Source organism: Giraffa tippelskirchi, chromosome 5 (assembly GCF_054371585.1).
Source record: "Giraffa tippelskirchi isolate mGirTip1 chromosome 5, T2T-mGirTip1v1.2.pri, whole genome shotgun sequence".
NCBI classification, from domain to species: domain Eukaryota; kingdom Metazoa; phylum Chordata; class Mammalia; order Artiodactyla; family Giraffidae; genus Giraffa; species Giraffa tippelskirchi.
The window spans coordinates 103,099,885-103,115,649 of record NC_137279.1 but is presented as its reverse complement, the minus strand read 5'-3'; the positions used below and the strand labels follow the sequence as shown (position 1 = coordinate 103,115,649).

Here is a 15,765-nt window from a genome sequence, read left to right as displayed (position 1 = left end):
TAGTCATAAGGGATTTGATTTAGGTCATACCTGAATGGTCTATTGGTTTTCTCCACTTTCTTCAACTTCAGTCTGAATACAAATCTTTGCTTAACCCCAAATCACAAAGTTTTTCTCCTTTGTATTTGTTGTTGTTGTTTAGTCAATAAGTCGTGTCAGATTCTTTTGAGACCCCATGGACTGTAGCCCTCCAGAATCCTCTGTCCTTGAGATTTCCCAGACAAGGATACTGGAGTGGGTTGCCATTGCCTTCTCCAGCGTATCTTCCTGACCCAGGGAGCAAACCTGAGTCTCCTGTATTGTGGGTGGATTCTTTACCACCTAGCCACTTGGGATCCCTATTTGTATTTACTGGGACATTTTATACTTCTAAAAAAGAGTTGTGTTTCTGTACGCCAACAATAAACTACTGGAAAGAGAAATCCTTCATTTGGAAAACCATGACTGAATCTAGGGGGCATTATGCCAGGTGAAAAGAAACACAGAGATATACAAGCACTATACAGTATGACTAATTTGTGAAATATAAAACAAAACAAAATGCCATAGTCGTAGAAACCAAATAGCATGGTGGTTTCCAGGGGCAGAGTAGAGGGGAAAATGGGTAGATATAAGTCAAAAGTATCATCTTTCAGTTATAAATAAAATAAGTTCTGAAGATCTAATGTACAGCATGGCAAACATACTTCGTAATACAGCATTTTATACCTGATATTTGTTGAGTTGCTTGTAGGCATTCAGTTCAGTTCAGTTCAGTCGCTCAGTCGTGTCCGACTCTTTGCGACCCCATGAATTGCAGCACGCCAGGCCTCTCTGTCCATCACCAACTCCCGGAGTCTACCCAAACCCATATCCATCAAGTCGGTGATGCCATCCAACCATCTCATCCTCCGTCGTCCCCTTCTCCCGCCCCCAATCCTACCCAGCATTAGGGTCTTTTCCAATGAGTCAACCCTTCGCATGAGGTGGCCAAAGTATTGGAGTTTCAGCTTCAACATCAGACCTTCCAATGAACACCCAGGATTGATCTCTTTTAGGATGGATTGATTGGATCTCCTTGCAGTCCAAGGGACTCTCAAGAGTCTTCTCCAACACCACAGTTCAAAAGCATCAATTCTTCGGCGCTCAGCTTTCTTCACCGTCCAACTCTCACATCCATACATGACCACTGGAAAAACCATAGTCTTGACTAGACGTACTTTTGTTGGCAAAGTAATGTCTCTGCTTTTAAATATGCTATCTAGGTTGGCCATAGCCTTCCTTCCAAGGAGTAAGCGTCTTTTAATTTCATGGCTGTAATCACCATCAGCAGTGATTCTGGAGCCCAAAAAAGTAAAGTCTGACACTGTTTCCACTGTTTCCCCATCTATTTCCCATGAAGTGATGGGACCAGATGTAGGCATTCAGACTTCCTTAAAACAATTTAACTATGTGAGATGATGGAGGTGTTAATTATTTGATCTTGGTAGTTATTCTAAAATGTTTATGCATATAAAATCATCACATTGTACAACATAAATATGTTAATATTGTATATAATAATTTGTTGTAATATGTTAATATTGTATAATAATTTGTCAATTATTCCTCAATATGGTAGGAAAAATGGTTAATATGATATATCACAATTAAAAAAATTTTTTAATTTACTAGGGTGTAGTGCTAAAGAATACACGTGCCAATGGCGGATATGCGGGTTTGATCCCTGAGTTGGGAAGATCCCCTGGGAAAGGAAACGGCAACCCACTCCTCTTACCTGGGAAATTCCATGATCAGAGGAATCTGGTGGGTTATAGCCCATGGGGTCACAAAGAGTCAGATACAACCTAGCAATTATAACAACAGCAATAAAATATCCTTATAGTTTCTAAATAAATCCTTCTTGCTAAATTCAATTTCCTGATATTCACATAATGCTCTCTTGATAATATCATTACAGATCTGTAATATTTAAAAAGTTCTTTTTTAAATTAATTAATTAATTTTTAATCGAAGGATAATTGCTTTACAAAATTGTGTTGGTTTCAGCCAAACATCAACATTGTTTCCCTCAATTTGTTTTTTGGAAAACTGTAAAATAATAATACCTACCTCACAGAGCTATATTCAGGACTATGCACGTTAACACTGATGAAGTGCTAAGAACATTGCCTGCCACACAGTCAAGTCACAATAAATGGTAGCCACCATTATCAGTATTGCAGTTATAACTAGAAGTGCTTGATTTTTAAGGACATTTTCTGATGGTCAAGCTTGATAAATGTTAAAATTATAATCACAAGAATGGGGTTATCTTGGTCTTTCTCCCCTGAGTAAGAAGAATCCCCAAGTACTTGGGGCTTACTCTTTATCATGAACGTCCCATGACATCTTTAGTCAGAAGAACTATGTAGCTAAGAAAAGAAGAGTCTGAAGTGAAGTATAGTTGAGCTGCAGTGCTGCCTGGGGAAGGATGAACCCTGCGGAAGCTAAGGGAACAGCGGGAGGGTTCAGCCCAAAACAAGACAGAAACACTTCAGCTGTCAATGGGCTGGGATGATGACCAAGAGGTGGTCACTGACTCCTCTGAAGGGGCCACTCAGTCTTCCTCTCCTCCCAGCCAAAGCACCAGGCAGACGGGTGCTTGGAGGCAGACATGGGTGTACTTGGGATGAAAGGTGTTCCTCACTGCCCTCTGCTCTCTTTAGGGGTGTGGCAAACCTAAGGCCAGATGTCCCCCAGCACACATTTACAAAAGTCTTGTCCCTGCAAGCAGAAACCCAAAGCACAGACTTCTGTTAAGGGCCTTGCCCACAGGATACTGCCAGGTCTTGTCATCATTTGTAGACTGTGGTACAATGCAGGAGTTATGATAGATTAGAGTCCTCAACCCAACTGAAGCCAACCCAAACACTGAGTCAAAGACCTGATTTCTAAAGAGCAAACCGCACAGTCACTGTAACAGAGGAAGATCCTTAACTGAGGGACTCCCCTTGTAAACTATCACTTTCTATATGTATATATATATATATATATATATATATATATATACATATATAAAATATGGCAATCAATATTTATAGATTAGTGGGGAGCACAGACACAGATGATTCTTACTGATGACAGTGAGGGAAGCAGAGGGAAAGGGAGACAATGGCTTTGTTTGCTGGGAACTGAGAGACAGGATTTTGCCCTGATAGCCACTGTAATTCTATGAAACTCACAATGAGAGTGTTCAGAAAAGCTCCTAGGGCATTCTTTTAAGGATATTCAAAACCTGAACAGACACTAAAGGGAAAGTGAAGTAGGAAAGCAAAATGCATTGATTTGATTCCAAATGAATAATACCATTTATTTCCTTATCAAAACCTCAAAAAATTAGATAAGATAAATTGAAAGAGGAAGGAAGATTGGTTTGGATAAATGAGAAGCTTGTTCAATTTATGACCATGTGTAATAAAAGTAGAGTGACTATAGATGGCCTGATTACTTTTTTGGTGTTTTTTTCTTTTTCTGCCTTGTTTCAGGGTTAAAGCGTGGTATTTCTTTCTCTTTGGATTAGATTCTTATGATTTTCCTGTAAAATACAACAATCACTGAGATAATTAAGAAAATAAGGCGCATTAATACAAGAACCACAACTTGAAGAGAGATGGGCATGTTTGTCCTTAGTGGTCCTGGGGGCTCACTGTCAATGCTTCCTCCATATCCTACCTCCTCACAGAATGGAGGGGCCCAACCATACGTGCAGTGGCAGTTTCTGTTACTGTTGCAAACTCCTCTGCGGTTGCACTTCTCAGGGAAACAGTCAAATTTCAGGACTGAGCTATTCACACAATTTCTATTAAAACATACCCGCTCCTTACCACAGGAGGTACCATCATTTATCACACCCAGGTCAGGTAACCCCATAGGTACCATGGCTAGATGATAGCCAATGCCCCAGCACATGAGATTTTCTTCATGCAGATGAGTGGATATTAGGATAGTGTGATCTGGCATATCAGGGAGGGTTTCGACATTTATACACTGTAGCCTGCCACATAAGGACCTTTCTTTGGGACACTGCTCATACTCACGAACTCCTAAAATACCACAGTTCCCATATTGATCACCTATTACATTAACTGCATCATAGCACTGAAGAGGAGCCCCCAAAGCATCAGCCCCAAAAATGTTTTGGCACTGCATAGTCCTGGATCGGCAGCCCTTTCTGACACAACGGGACCTGTACTTGCAAGGGGTTCCATCCTGCTTATAAGTATCACTTGGACAGAAAGCTGAGGTCCCATTGCAGTACTCTGCAAGGTCACATTCATTTTCTTCCACTCGACACATGTATCCAGATGGACGAAATTGACAGTCATGACAGCAAAGTCCAATATTACAGCTGGCACCTTGTTTGAATTTACAATCTGGTTGACAACACCTATCTCCTTTACACTCCTCTCCTGAACCACAATCACATTCCTCATTCTCTTCCACAATTTTGTTTCCACATCTCTTAACCACATAGCCTAGGCCTGGGAGATTATTTAGACAGTTTAATCCTGAACTTACATGTGAATAAAATTCGGCATAACTGCAATTACTAAACCCAGTTCGTCCAGTGCCCATGATACAACCATGCCTACCCTTACACTGGCAGTATTTGTCATCATGGGTCATTCCCACACTATGGCCCAGAACATGAGCGGTCCAAGTGGCGGGTCCAAGGATGTTTCTATCTAGCATAGAACTTGTAGATCCAGAAGGCATCATACTACATGCACTTCCCCAGTGATGACCAAGTGCATCCTTAAACTTTTTGTGAACGTACAGGTGTGCCCAATCTGCCGAAACCCGAAGATGTAGGTCACGTGACCTGTACTGCACAAACTGGCGTAAAACTTGTGACAACTCTGGGAAATTAAGTGCTACTTTGTCTCTGTCTGTCCATACTTCAACAGCTAACAGTTGTATTCTCATACGGACATCTTGAAAGTAAGAGTCTGCAATTGAAGTCAGAAGAATGGCATCATTTATGACTTGAGTAAGATTGGAGTTCAGATATAAATACCTACTGTTATCAAAGACCAGGGCTAATTCCAAGTACTTTTGGTGCATATATGACTCAGTAAATTCCGGTATCGGAGCCATGTTCTCATGCTGGGGCATCTGCTCTGTTTCATCATTAGTGGAGTCACAGGAATCATAGGGAAATTCCTCCTCTTTCTCCAGGAGATACACCACGTGTTCAAAATTGGAAGAAGCCTTGCGGGGCTCGATTTGGTAATGATTGGAATCAATTTTCAGGATGCCCCAGAGACCTCCCATGCATGTACTTATCGTAGCTTCAGAATCCTGATTTCCTTCAACCAAGCCCATATAATTGCAGTCGTTGGGTATATAAGGGTGATCTTCCAAGAGTCTCCCCTGTTCTGTGAAGGAGAAAACCTGCAGATTCCGGGGCAACAGAAACCTCTTGGGCCACAGATGAAGGACACGGTTCTTGCCTTTTACCTGCAGGAGGTAGGACACGTGCCTGGCCACTCCCTGCTCCCCTCCACAGAAGCTCAGCTTCTTGGGAATGGTGATTTCATAGGAGTCAAAGCCCAACTCAGGGTGAAAAATCAAATCCTTGCCAAGAGAGTCAACCAGGAGCACCACCAGGACTAGCGACTGGCCTTGGGAGAGGCAGGTCCTCACTGACCTCATGGCACAGCCTCTTCCCCAGTGAGTCAGTCCCTGCCACTGTGGCCTTGCGAGTCAGCCTTGCAGGAACCTCCGCTAGAGGCGCCGGGAGCAATGCGTACGTGCGGAGCTCGCAGGTGCGTGGGAGCGCGGCCCTGGGCCAAGCTGGGTCAGGCTGAGGCTAGCTGATTTCCCCTGCAGCTGCAAGCCCCGCCCAACGCATCTAGTTCGTTTTCTGGGCGGTGCCGTTGTGCGCACGTGGAAGAATCCAAGGAAGGCTGCTTGCACGCTGGTGGGAGGAGGCAGAGAGCAGGTTGGAAAAGGACTAAAGAGTAAGAACAACAGAGAGCTTGACAAAGGCTGACTGTATCTTGGGCTATTTTTTTTTTCTATTGGCCTCAGGACACACCTGATTTTTCCATGGGCTGATTCGGCTGTTTCACAGGTGCTGTGCCCACCTCACCATTACACCATTTTCAGTGTTCACGGGGAGTTTCTTGCAGCAAAGGATTCCTGGAGTCAGCCAGAGGACGACCAGAGCCTGGGAAAATCAGAGCTGACTCATATCCCCGCCCCCCACCTGGCTTCAGGCAAGCGGACGTTTCTAAGTTCATTTTACCTAGTGGCTTTTTCTGCTGTGTGTCCTTAGGATGCCAGAGATCGGCATGCTTTTTGGTGTGGGTGTGCTTTGGATGTAGAATATAGGAACAGTCAAATACTAGGAGAATACAGGAAGACTAAAATCAATTCCAGTTGTATTACAGGGAAAGGTCAAAAAATAAGACGGGGCTTGTATCTGGAGACTAGTTAGATGATCTTGTAACAATCCAGACAAATGATGTTGTCTATGGAACAGAAAATGGCATGCAGTTCCATAAAATACATAGTATTTCTGGAAGGCTTATTGTGTACCCTCCACTGTTCTCAGCTCTTCTTATGAATCAGTCCATTAACTCTTCACAAAAAAGCCTAGTGTGCAGATGATAATGCTTATCATCCATACTTCACACACGAGGGAACTGAAACTCTACTTTTGCTCTGATGGTGTTACTATGTGGCACTGTTGCCACACACAACCCGGTCCGCCTGACCCACACACAACACGTAATGTTTACCAGTTACCTCTGCTGTCATTCTGGGGAGGGACAGAAGTGGACAGCTTCAAAAAATAGGAATAAAGCAGCCTCTGCTTGATTTATATGATTGAATGAATTCTCCTAAATGAAAGAAGCAAGAATTAAAAAGAATATTCCCATTTCTGGCTTCTGTATTTTGGTCTTGACACTCAAGGAAGAAGAAAACATCAAAGCAAGTCAACTTACCTATGGAGGAGAAATATGACAAGCTCTTCTCAGGAAATGGAGATTTTTAAGGTGCCATTCTCCTGTGCTGTGAGAAAGCGCCAGAACACAGCCCTGCTAAGCTTCCAGCAGAGGATGGGGAATGCCTTGTAACAGCCTCCCTCAGGGGGTGGCAAAGGAGGAGGCCTGTGTACTGTGGATATGACCTGGTTGGCAGGCAAAGCCCTGAGTATAATTAGCAGACAGTAAGGGAGGGTCTGTCTAAAGGTTTAGGTTCCCAGTCATGTCAGTTGCTGAGCTGAGAGGCAGTGGGGGTAAAGGACATGAAGAAGGGGAGAACGGAGCAGAGAACTGACTAGGGATAAATGAAAGTTTCACCTAGTGTGTTGAGCTCCTAATTTAGGTTGGAAACCAAAAATCACAGTTTCTTCAGTCTGTCAATCTGGTTGATGTTCTGAAGTGCCCATCAGCCTAAATTGTGGAGGACAATTGAGATCTTCTATATTCATTCTATTTTATCATCATTTTCATATGTATACCATTTGCCTTTAGGCCACTGGAGTATGTCTTGATTGAAACACTAATTCTGAAGCTCCTATTGCTACGGTATTATCTTGGAGCTAACCTCTGCAACATCTGTTAACACAAAGCTTTGTGGAAATAGCCTGCTTTGTCCTATTTCTTCTTACATACAAAATTATATGTATGTATTGTAAAAGGTGGAAACAATCCTAAGTGACATAGAGTAGAAAATGCAAGCCTTTCCTTTATCTCCAACCTACATGTGATTTCAATAAACTTATTCTTTCCCCTACAATACCAAGAAAGGATGAAAGTTGAGGGTTTTCTTTCGAATAGAAGACATCATGTGTATAAGGATGGCAGTTGGTGTGGGGGCTATGAATTTTGGAAGGATAAGAGATGAGATGAGAGAACGTGAATAGTGATGAAACAAATCCGTTTTCATCTTCCGTGCAGTTCACTTCATGCTCATCTGGGGAGCAGATGTTTTTAATTGTGTTCTGGAGTCCTCACAGAGTATTTTGTTGGTTTGTAGTGGGAGAAGCAGTGTCAGGGCTTCCTAATCGGACATCTCATTTACAACTACAGTCTCTTGGAGGGATTTTTTTGCAATGATAGAAATGTTACAGCTGTTCAGTATTGTAGCCACTAACCACCTGTGTTTATTGAACACTTGAAATATGGCTATTGTGGCTGAACAGCTGAATTTCAACTCAATTTGAAATTTTAAAGAATTTATATTTAAATAGCCACATGTGGTTACTAGCTGCCATATTAGCACAGCTCAAGAAGGCCTTATTTCTACAAACTTTCTAGTAGTGTTTATTATCCAGTTCATTTGTAGACTCACTTTAGAAAAAGACAATAGCTCAGTTGCATTCTCTGGTTATTAGTGAGGTTGAACATATTATACTATCTCAACCAATCCACTTAAGTTTCTTTAACATTCAGGAAAAACTGCTGTATAACATTATAGTAGTTTCAGTCATACAACATAATAATTCAGTATATGTATATATTGTAAAACCATCACCACAGTAAATACAATTAACATTCATCACCACCCATCATTATAATACTTTGTCTTATGATCAGAACTTTTAAGATTTACTATCTTAGCCACTTTCAATACACAATACATTATTCAATAATTCTTACATTTTTCTGTTCATATCCATTGCCCATTCTTCTATTACAAACTTCGCTGTGCTTTTCAATTTCATGGAGCTGCTTATAAATTGGAAATCAATTCAGCCAATCTGTTGTTTGTCGCTTCACTTTTTAGAGTGTCCTTTATTATACAGAACATTTTAAACTTTTCTAGCTTCTGAGTTTCATGTCATTTTGCTTTCCTTCCTCACCCTCAGTTCAGTTCAGGTAGTCACTCAGTCATGTCCTACTCTTTGACACCCCATGGACGCCAGGGCTCCCTGTCCACTGCCAACTCCCAGAGCTTGCTCAAACTCATGTCCATTGAGTCAATGATGCCATCCAAACATCTTGTCCTCTGTCATCCCCTTTTCCCATGCTTTCAATCTTTCCTAGCATCAGGGTCTTTTCTAATGAGTCAGTTCTTAGAATCAGGTGGCCAAAGTATTGGATCTTCAGCTTCAATATCAGTCCTTCCAATGAGTATTCAGGACTGATTTCCTTTAGGATGGACTAGTTTGACCTTCTTGCAGTCCAAGGGACTCTTGAGAGTCTTCTCCAACACCACAGTTCAAAAGCATCAATTCTTTGGTGCTCAGCTTACCTTATGGTCCAACTCTCACATCCATACATGACTACTGGAAAAACCATAGCTTTGACTAGATGGACCTTTGTTGGCAAAGTAACGTCTGTGCTCTTTAATATACTGTCTAGATTTATCTTCCAAGGAGCAAGCATCTTTTAATTTCATGGCTGCAGTCACTATCTGCAGTGATTTTGGAGCCCAAGAAAATAAAGTCTGCCACTGTTTCCATTGTTTCCCCATCTATTTGCCATGAACTGATGGGATCGGAGCCATGATCTTTGTTTTTTGAATGTTGAGTTTTAAGCCAGCTTTTTCACTCACCTCTTTCACTTTCATCAAGAGGCTCTTCAGCTCCTCTTTGCTTTCTATCATAGGGTGCTGTCATCTGCATGTTGCGTATTGTGTTGTGCTTAGTCACTCAGTCATGTCTGACTCTTTGTGACCACATGGACTGTAGCCCACCAGCCTCCTTGGTTCATGGGGATTCTCCAGGCAAGAATACTGGAGTGAGTTGCCATGCCCTCCTCCAGGGGATCTTCCCAACCCAGGGATTAAACCCAGGTCTCCCACATTGCAGGCGGATTCTTTACTATCTGAGCCACCAGGGAAGCCCAATAATACTGGAGTGGGTAGCCTATCCCTTTTCTGGGGATCTTCCTGACCCAGGAGTTGAACCAGGGTCTCCTGCATTGCAGGTGGATTCTTTGCCAGCTGAGTCACTAGGGAAGCATATCTGAGGTTATTGACATTTTTCCCATCAATCTTGATTCCAGCTTGTGCTCCATCCAGCCCAGCATTTTGCATGATGTACTCTGCATATAAGTTAAATAAGCAAGGTGACAATATATAGCCTTGAAGTACTCCTTTCCCAATTTGGAACCATTGTTTCATGTCCAGTTCTAACTGTTGCTTCTTGATTTGCATGGAGATTTCTCAGAAGGCGGGTAAGGTAGTCTGGTATTACCATCTCTTTAAGAATTTTCCACAGTTTGTTGTGATCCCCACAGTCAAAGGCTTTGGTGTAATCAGTTAAGCAGTAGATGTTTTTCTGGAATTCTCTTGCTTTTTCTATGATCCAATAGATATTGGCAGTTTGATCTCTGGCAATTTCCTCACCCTATGATTGTAAAAATATCTGTGCAATATGCACTTTAAAAATATTGCTTAGTATCTCTCTCATTTGTTTGTAGGAAATACAATGCTGTCTTCAAAGTGTGCTATCTTTCTGTCCTGTCACTGAATCAAATAGTAAGTAATTCTACCAACCCAGGGCACTATAAATATTAATACTTCTGACAAATCAATGAGAAAAAGAAGGATAATCTAAAAAAAAAAAAAAAACAAGCAAGTAACTTCTATAGATACATCACAGAAAATTCAAGGAGCCAAAAAAGTAAATGGAAAATTCTCAGACACATTATTGAAAAGCTTCTATATGAGGCTACACCTATCAGGTTAGCAAAGATTTAAGAAATTAATAATATGAAGTTTTAATGAGGCTGTAGAATAGTAATTCTCTTACCTAGAGTGGCAATGTAAATCAGTAAAACCACTTTAGAACCATGTTTGTCATTAGCTTACATAGTTTAAAATAAGCACTATGATCCAGAAATTCCATTCCTAGGTATGTACCCAACAGAAATGTGTACAATTGTACACAAGTATACATGGACATAGCAATACTCTTGGAAACAGTTCTAAATTCTACCAGGTGACTGTGGCAATGGAGATAATGAATCAGATAATGGATAATGAATCCATGCCACATCATGGATGAATATTACAAACAAAACCAAAAGAAAAAGGACAAAATCAGGTAAACTGGAATTTTATTTTTTAGAGATACATACATAACTGATAAATATAATGAAAGGAAATGATGAGAGTTGTCAGGAGAGTTGATATTTCTAGGGTGAAGGCAAGGGAATATAATCAAGAATGGATGGTAGAGGGGCAGGTTATGGTTTGTGTAGCTTCCAGGGGACTGTGGTGTTGGTAATATAATTTTTAAGCACAAGTTTTCCTGTACATATTTGTTTAACCATTCCAGGGCCCTTTATGCTCATTTCTGTACTTACTATATTTCACAGTCAAAAAAGTTGAATCACAATTTTTTAATCTATTTCTAAGATAAGACATTTGACTATGTTTTGTTATAGTTGATCTTTAAATTAAGAGATCAGCAGTTTAAAATGATCACATGTATATATAGATTGCTATATATTAACACCATGGTAATGACAAACCAAAAATCTATAACAGGTACTTACACAAAACAACAATTAAAAACCTAATACTAAACACAGTCATTGAATCAAAAGACAACAAAAGAAGAAATGAACAAAAAAGACCAATAAGACAATTAAAAACAATTACCTTCCCCAGTAGCTCAGCTGGTAAAGAATCTGCCTGTAATGCAGGAGACCCCGGTTTGATTCCTGGGTCAGAAAGATCCCCTGGAGAAGGAATAGGCTACCCACTCCAGTATTCAATGGATTTTCCTGGTGGTTCAGATGGTGAAGAATCCACCTGCAATGTGGGAAACCTGGGTTTGATCCCTAGGATGGGAAGGTCCCCTGGAGGAAGGCATGGCAACCCACTCCAGTATTCTTGCCTGGAGAATCGCCATGGACAGAGGAACCTGGCAAGCTATAGCCCATGAGTTCATAAAGAGGTGGATACAATTGAGCGACTAAGCACAGCACAGCAAGATTGCAAGAAAACATACATATTAATAATTAAATAAAAATGAACTAAATGTTCCAATCAAAATATATATAGTGGCTGGATAGATACAAAATTGAGAACTGTATATATGCCACCTACAAAAGACTCACTTCAGGTCTAAAGAAAGATGCATATACAGACTGAAAGTGAGGGGATGGAAAAGGTATTCCACACACATGGAAATCAAGAGAAAGCCAGAGTATCTATATCAGACAAAACAGACTTTCAAATAAAGACTGTTAAAGAGACAAAGAAGGACATAACCTAATGATCAAGGGATCAATAAAAAGAAGATACCATATTGTGAATATATGAATATACAGTAAAGAAAAGACAATCTCATCAATAAGTGGTATTGGGAAAACTGGACAGTTACCTGTGGAAACAAGTGCAATTAGAGCGCTCTCTAATACCATTTGCAAAAATAAACTAAAAAAGGATTAAAAACCTCTTTTAATCTAAGGCCAGAAAGCATAAAACTCACAGGCATAACACTCTTTGATATAAATCAGCAATATTTTTAGTAACTGTCTCCTAAAGCAAAGACAATAAAAGCAAAAATAAACAAATGGAACCTAATTAAACTTAGAAGCTTTTGCAGAGCAAAGAAAACCATCAACAAGAAGACAACCTACTAAATGGGAGAAAATATTTGCAAATGAGAGACTGAGAAGAAGTTAATATCCAAAACACATAAACAAGTCATAAAATTCAACATCAAAAAACCAACAACCCAATCAAAAAATGTCCAGAAGATCTGAACAGACAAATTTTTCCAAAGAAGACATGTAGATGGCCAATAGGCACATGAAAAGTCACACATTATCATTAATCATCAGAGAAATTTCTTATTAAGACTATGTGAGATGCCACACCTGTCAGATTTGCTGTTATAGAAAAAAGACCACAAATAACAAATATTAGCAAGGATAGGAGAAATGGGAACTCTCCTAAACAGTTGATGGGAATGTAAATTGGTGCAGTCACTATGGAAAACATATGCAGGGTCTTCCAACAACTAAAAATAGAACTACCATACACTGTAGATTTCTATCCTGGGTATTTATTTTTTAAAAAAGAAAGAAAAGACTGAAGTGAAAAAATACAACCACCCCAATGTTGACAGCAGCAGTATTTACAAATGCCAAGATATGGAAGCAACCCAAGTGTTCATCAACAGATGAATGGATAAAGAAGATGTGATGTATATAGTAATTTGGAAAATTCATCAATGGCCACAGGACTGGAAGAGGTCAGTTCTCATCACAATCTCAAAGAAAGGCAATGCCAAAGAATATTCAAACTACCGTACAATTGCACTCATTTCACATGCTAGCAAGGTAATGCTCAAAATCCTTCACCCTAGGCTTCAACAGTACATGAACCGAGAGCTTCCAGATGTACAATCTGGATTTAGAAAGGGTAGAGGAATCAGAGATCAAATTGCCAATATCCGTTGGATCATAGAAAAAGCACAGGGATTCCAGAAAAACATCTGCTTCAGTAACTACAGGAAAGCCTTTGACTATGTGGATCACAACAAACTGTGGAAAATTCTTAAAGAGATGGAAATACCAGACTACTTTACTGAAAAAAACTGTATGTAGGTCAACAAACAACAGTTAGAACCAGACATAGAACAACAGACTGGTTAAAAATTGAGAAAGGATTACATCAAAGCTGTATATTGTTACCCTGCTTATTTAACTTCTATGCAGAGTACATCACGCAAAATGCTGGGCTGGGTGGATCACAAGCTGGAATCAAGATTGACGGGAGAAATATCAATAATCTCAGATATGCAGATGTTACCACTCTAATGACACAAATCAAAGAGTAGCTAAAGAGCCTCTTGCTGAGTGTGAAAGAGGAGAGTGAAAAAGATGGCTTGAAACAACTTTCAAAAGACTAAGGTCATGGCATCTGGTCCCATCACTTCATGGCAAATAGATGGGGAGAAAGTGGAAATAGTAGCAAATTTTATTTTGGGGGGCTCCAAAATCACTGCAGGTGGTGACTGCAGCCATAAAATTAAAAGACACCTAGACAGCATATTAAAAAGCAGAGACATCACTTTGCCGACAAAGGTCTGTATAGTTAAAGCTATGGTTTTTCCAGTAGTCATGTATGGATGTGAGAGGTGGACCATAAAGAAGGCTGAGTGCAGGATAATTGATGCTTTTCGATTGTGGTGCTAGAGAAGACTCTTGAGAGTCCCTGGGACTGCAAAGAGATCAAATCAGTCAATCCTAAAGGAAATCAACCCTGAATACTCATCAGAAGGACTGATGGTGAAACTGAAGCTCCAATACTTTGGCCGCCTGATGCGAAGAGCTAACTCATTGGAAAAGACTCTGATGCTGGGAAAGACTGAGGGTAGGAGGAGAAGAGGGTGACAGAGGATGAGATGGTTGCATAGCATCACCAACTCAATGGACATGAGTTCTAGCAAACTATCGGAGATAGTGAAGGACAGGGAAGCTTGACTTGCTGCAGTCCATGGGGTTGCCAAGAGTTGGACACGACTTAAGACTGAACAACAACAAAAACAAATATATATATTAAAATATACAATGGACTGCTACTCAGCCATAAAAAGAATAAAATGTCATTTTCAACAACCTGGATAGACTTGGAGGGTAATACGCTAAGTGAAATAAGTCACAAAAAGATGTTCACTTATATGTATAATCTGAAAAATATATGTAGTGAATAAAACAAAGCAGAAATAGACTCACAGATAAAGAGAACAAACCAGAGGTTACCACTGGGGGAAAGAAAAATTGGTGGTGTGGTGGGGGGTGAGATTGGGGACAGGGATTAAGAGGTAGAAACTACTATGTATATAATAAACTACAAGAATATGTAGTACAACAGAGGAAATATAGCCAACATTTGTAATAACTACAAATGACTGTAGCCCACGAGTCTCCTCTGTCCACAGAAATCTCCAGGCAAGAGTACTGGAGTGTGTAGCCATTCCCTTCTCCAGGGGATCTTTCCGACCCGGGGATTGAATCTGGGTCTCCTGCATTGTAGGCAGATTCTTTACTGTCTGAACCACCAGGGAAGCACATAAATGTACTATAACCTTTAAAAATTGTGAATCTCTATGTTGTACACCTGAACTTGCATAATATTTTACATCGAATATACAGCAGTTAAAAAGAAAGAAAAAAAGAGGAAAAATAATTATTAACTATAACAGGAGATTAGAATGACAAGAGATTAGCTATTAAAATACAAAGAAAATCTAAATATTTTGTAGTAGTGTAAGCAGCTTTTGGTCAGAAAGAGCTCTTTGCAGGAAAGGGCTCTCTGAAAGAGGCCCCTCTCATCTTGTCACTATTACCTTAAACCAGGCAGCCATGCTCTACTTATCTCTGGACCTAGCATATCTGCCCAATCTTTTGATCACAGACTGCTTTGCCTAACCTGTTGGTTCTTTCCATAGATCAAAGAAGTAGAAATAAAGAATAGGTAATCAGCATGACCAGATCTCTTCCCTAGTTTCTCCTTCAGCAAACTTGTAAACAAACTGTGTGAACAGCTCTCATCTGAGGAAAGATCACAAGAAGTCAACAAGCTTGCACCTACAGGGGGCTGGTGATGACTCTGAACCCCTACCTCAACGATTAAATGAGATCACTTCCCTTTTCCCCTTTAAAGGCTTTCATGGCTGAGCAGACTCTTTGGAGTTGGTCTTCGGACGTGAATCTACCTTCTCCCAAGACTGCCAGCATTCTGATTAAAAGCTGTGTTCCTTTTTACCACCATTTGCCTCTCTTTCAGGTACTGATTTTTGAGCAGCAAGAAGCTGGACCTGAG

At 40.4% G+C, this 15,765-nt stretch overlaps 2 protein-coding genes and 1 long non-coding RNA gene across 6 annotated transcripts in view; 1 reads left to right on the top strand and 2 right to left on the bottom strand.

Annotated features, from left to right (window-relative positions):
• The window catches only part of REG4 (regenerating family member 4), a 112,220-nt gene that overhangs the window by 90,407 nt on the left and 6,048 nt on the right, over positions 1-15,765 (bottom strand). Inside the window, exon 1 of one of the 4 annotated variants that reach the window (XR_014052522.1) lies at positions 5,043-5,481. The exons of the other annotated variants lie outside the window; for them this stretch is intronic. The gene's annotated coding sequence lies outside the window, so the exon portion shown is untranslated. Of the gene's footprint in view, positions 1-5,042; positions 5,482-15,765 lie in introns of those variants that run through there. 4 annotated transcript variants of the gene reach the window in all.
• Positions 3,306-5,904, bottom strand: LOC145504806 (disintegrin and metalloproteinase domain-containing protein 30-like). Its single transcript, XM_081486130.1, has one exon. The coding sequence runs from the start codon at positions 5,674-5,676 to the stop codon at positions 3,538-3,540; it is 2,139 nt and encodes a 712-aa protein (XP_081342256.1). The 5' UTR covers positions 5,677-5,904; the 3' UTR covers positions 3,306-3,537.
• Positions 5,902-7,780, top strand: LOC145504811 (uncharacterized). The gene is made up of 3 exons (XR_014052527.1): positions 5,902-5,965; positions 6,055-6,242; positions 6,943-7,780. It is a non-coding gene; the product is annotated as an uncharacterized LOC145504811 (long non-coding RNA).

Coding starts and splice junctions, on each gene's coding strand:
- LOC145504806 (XM_081486130.1), bottom strand. CDS start 5,676: ATGAGGTCAGTGAGGACCTGCCTCTCCCAAGGCCAGTCGCTAGTCCTG.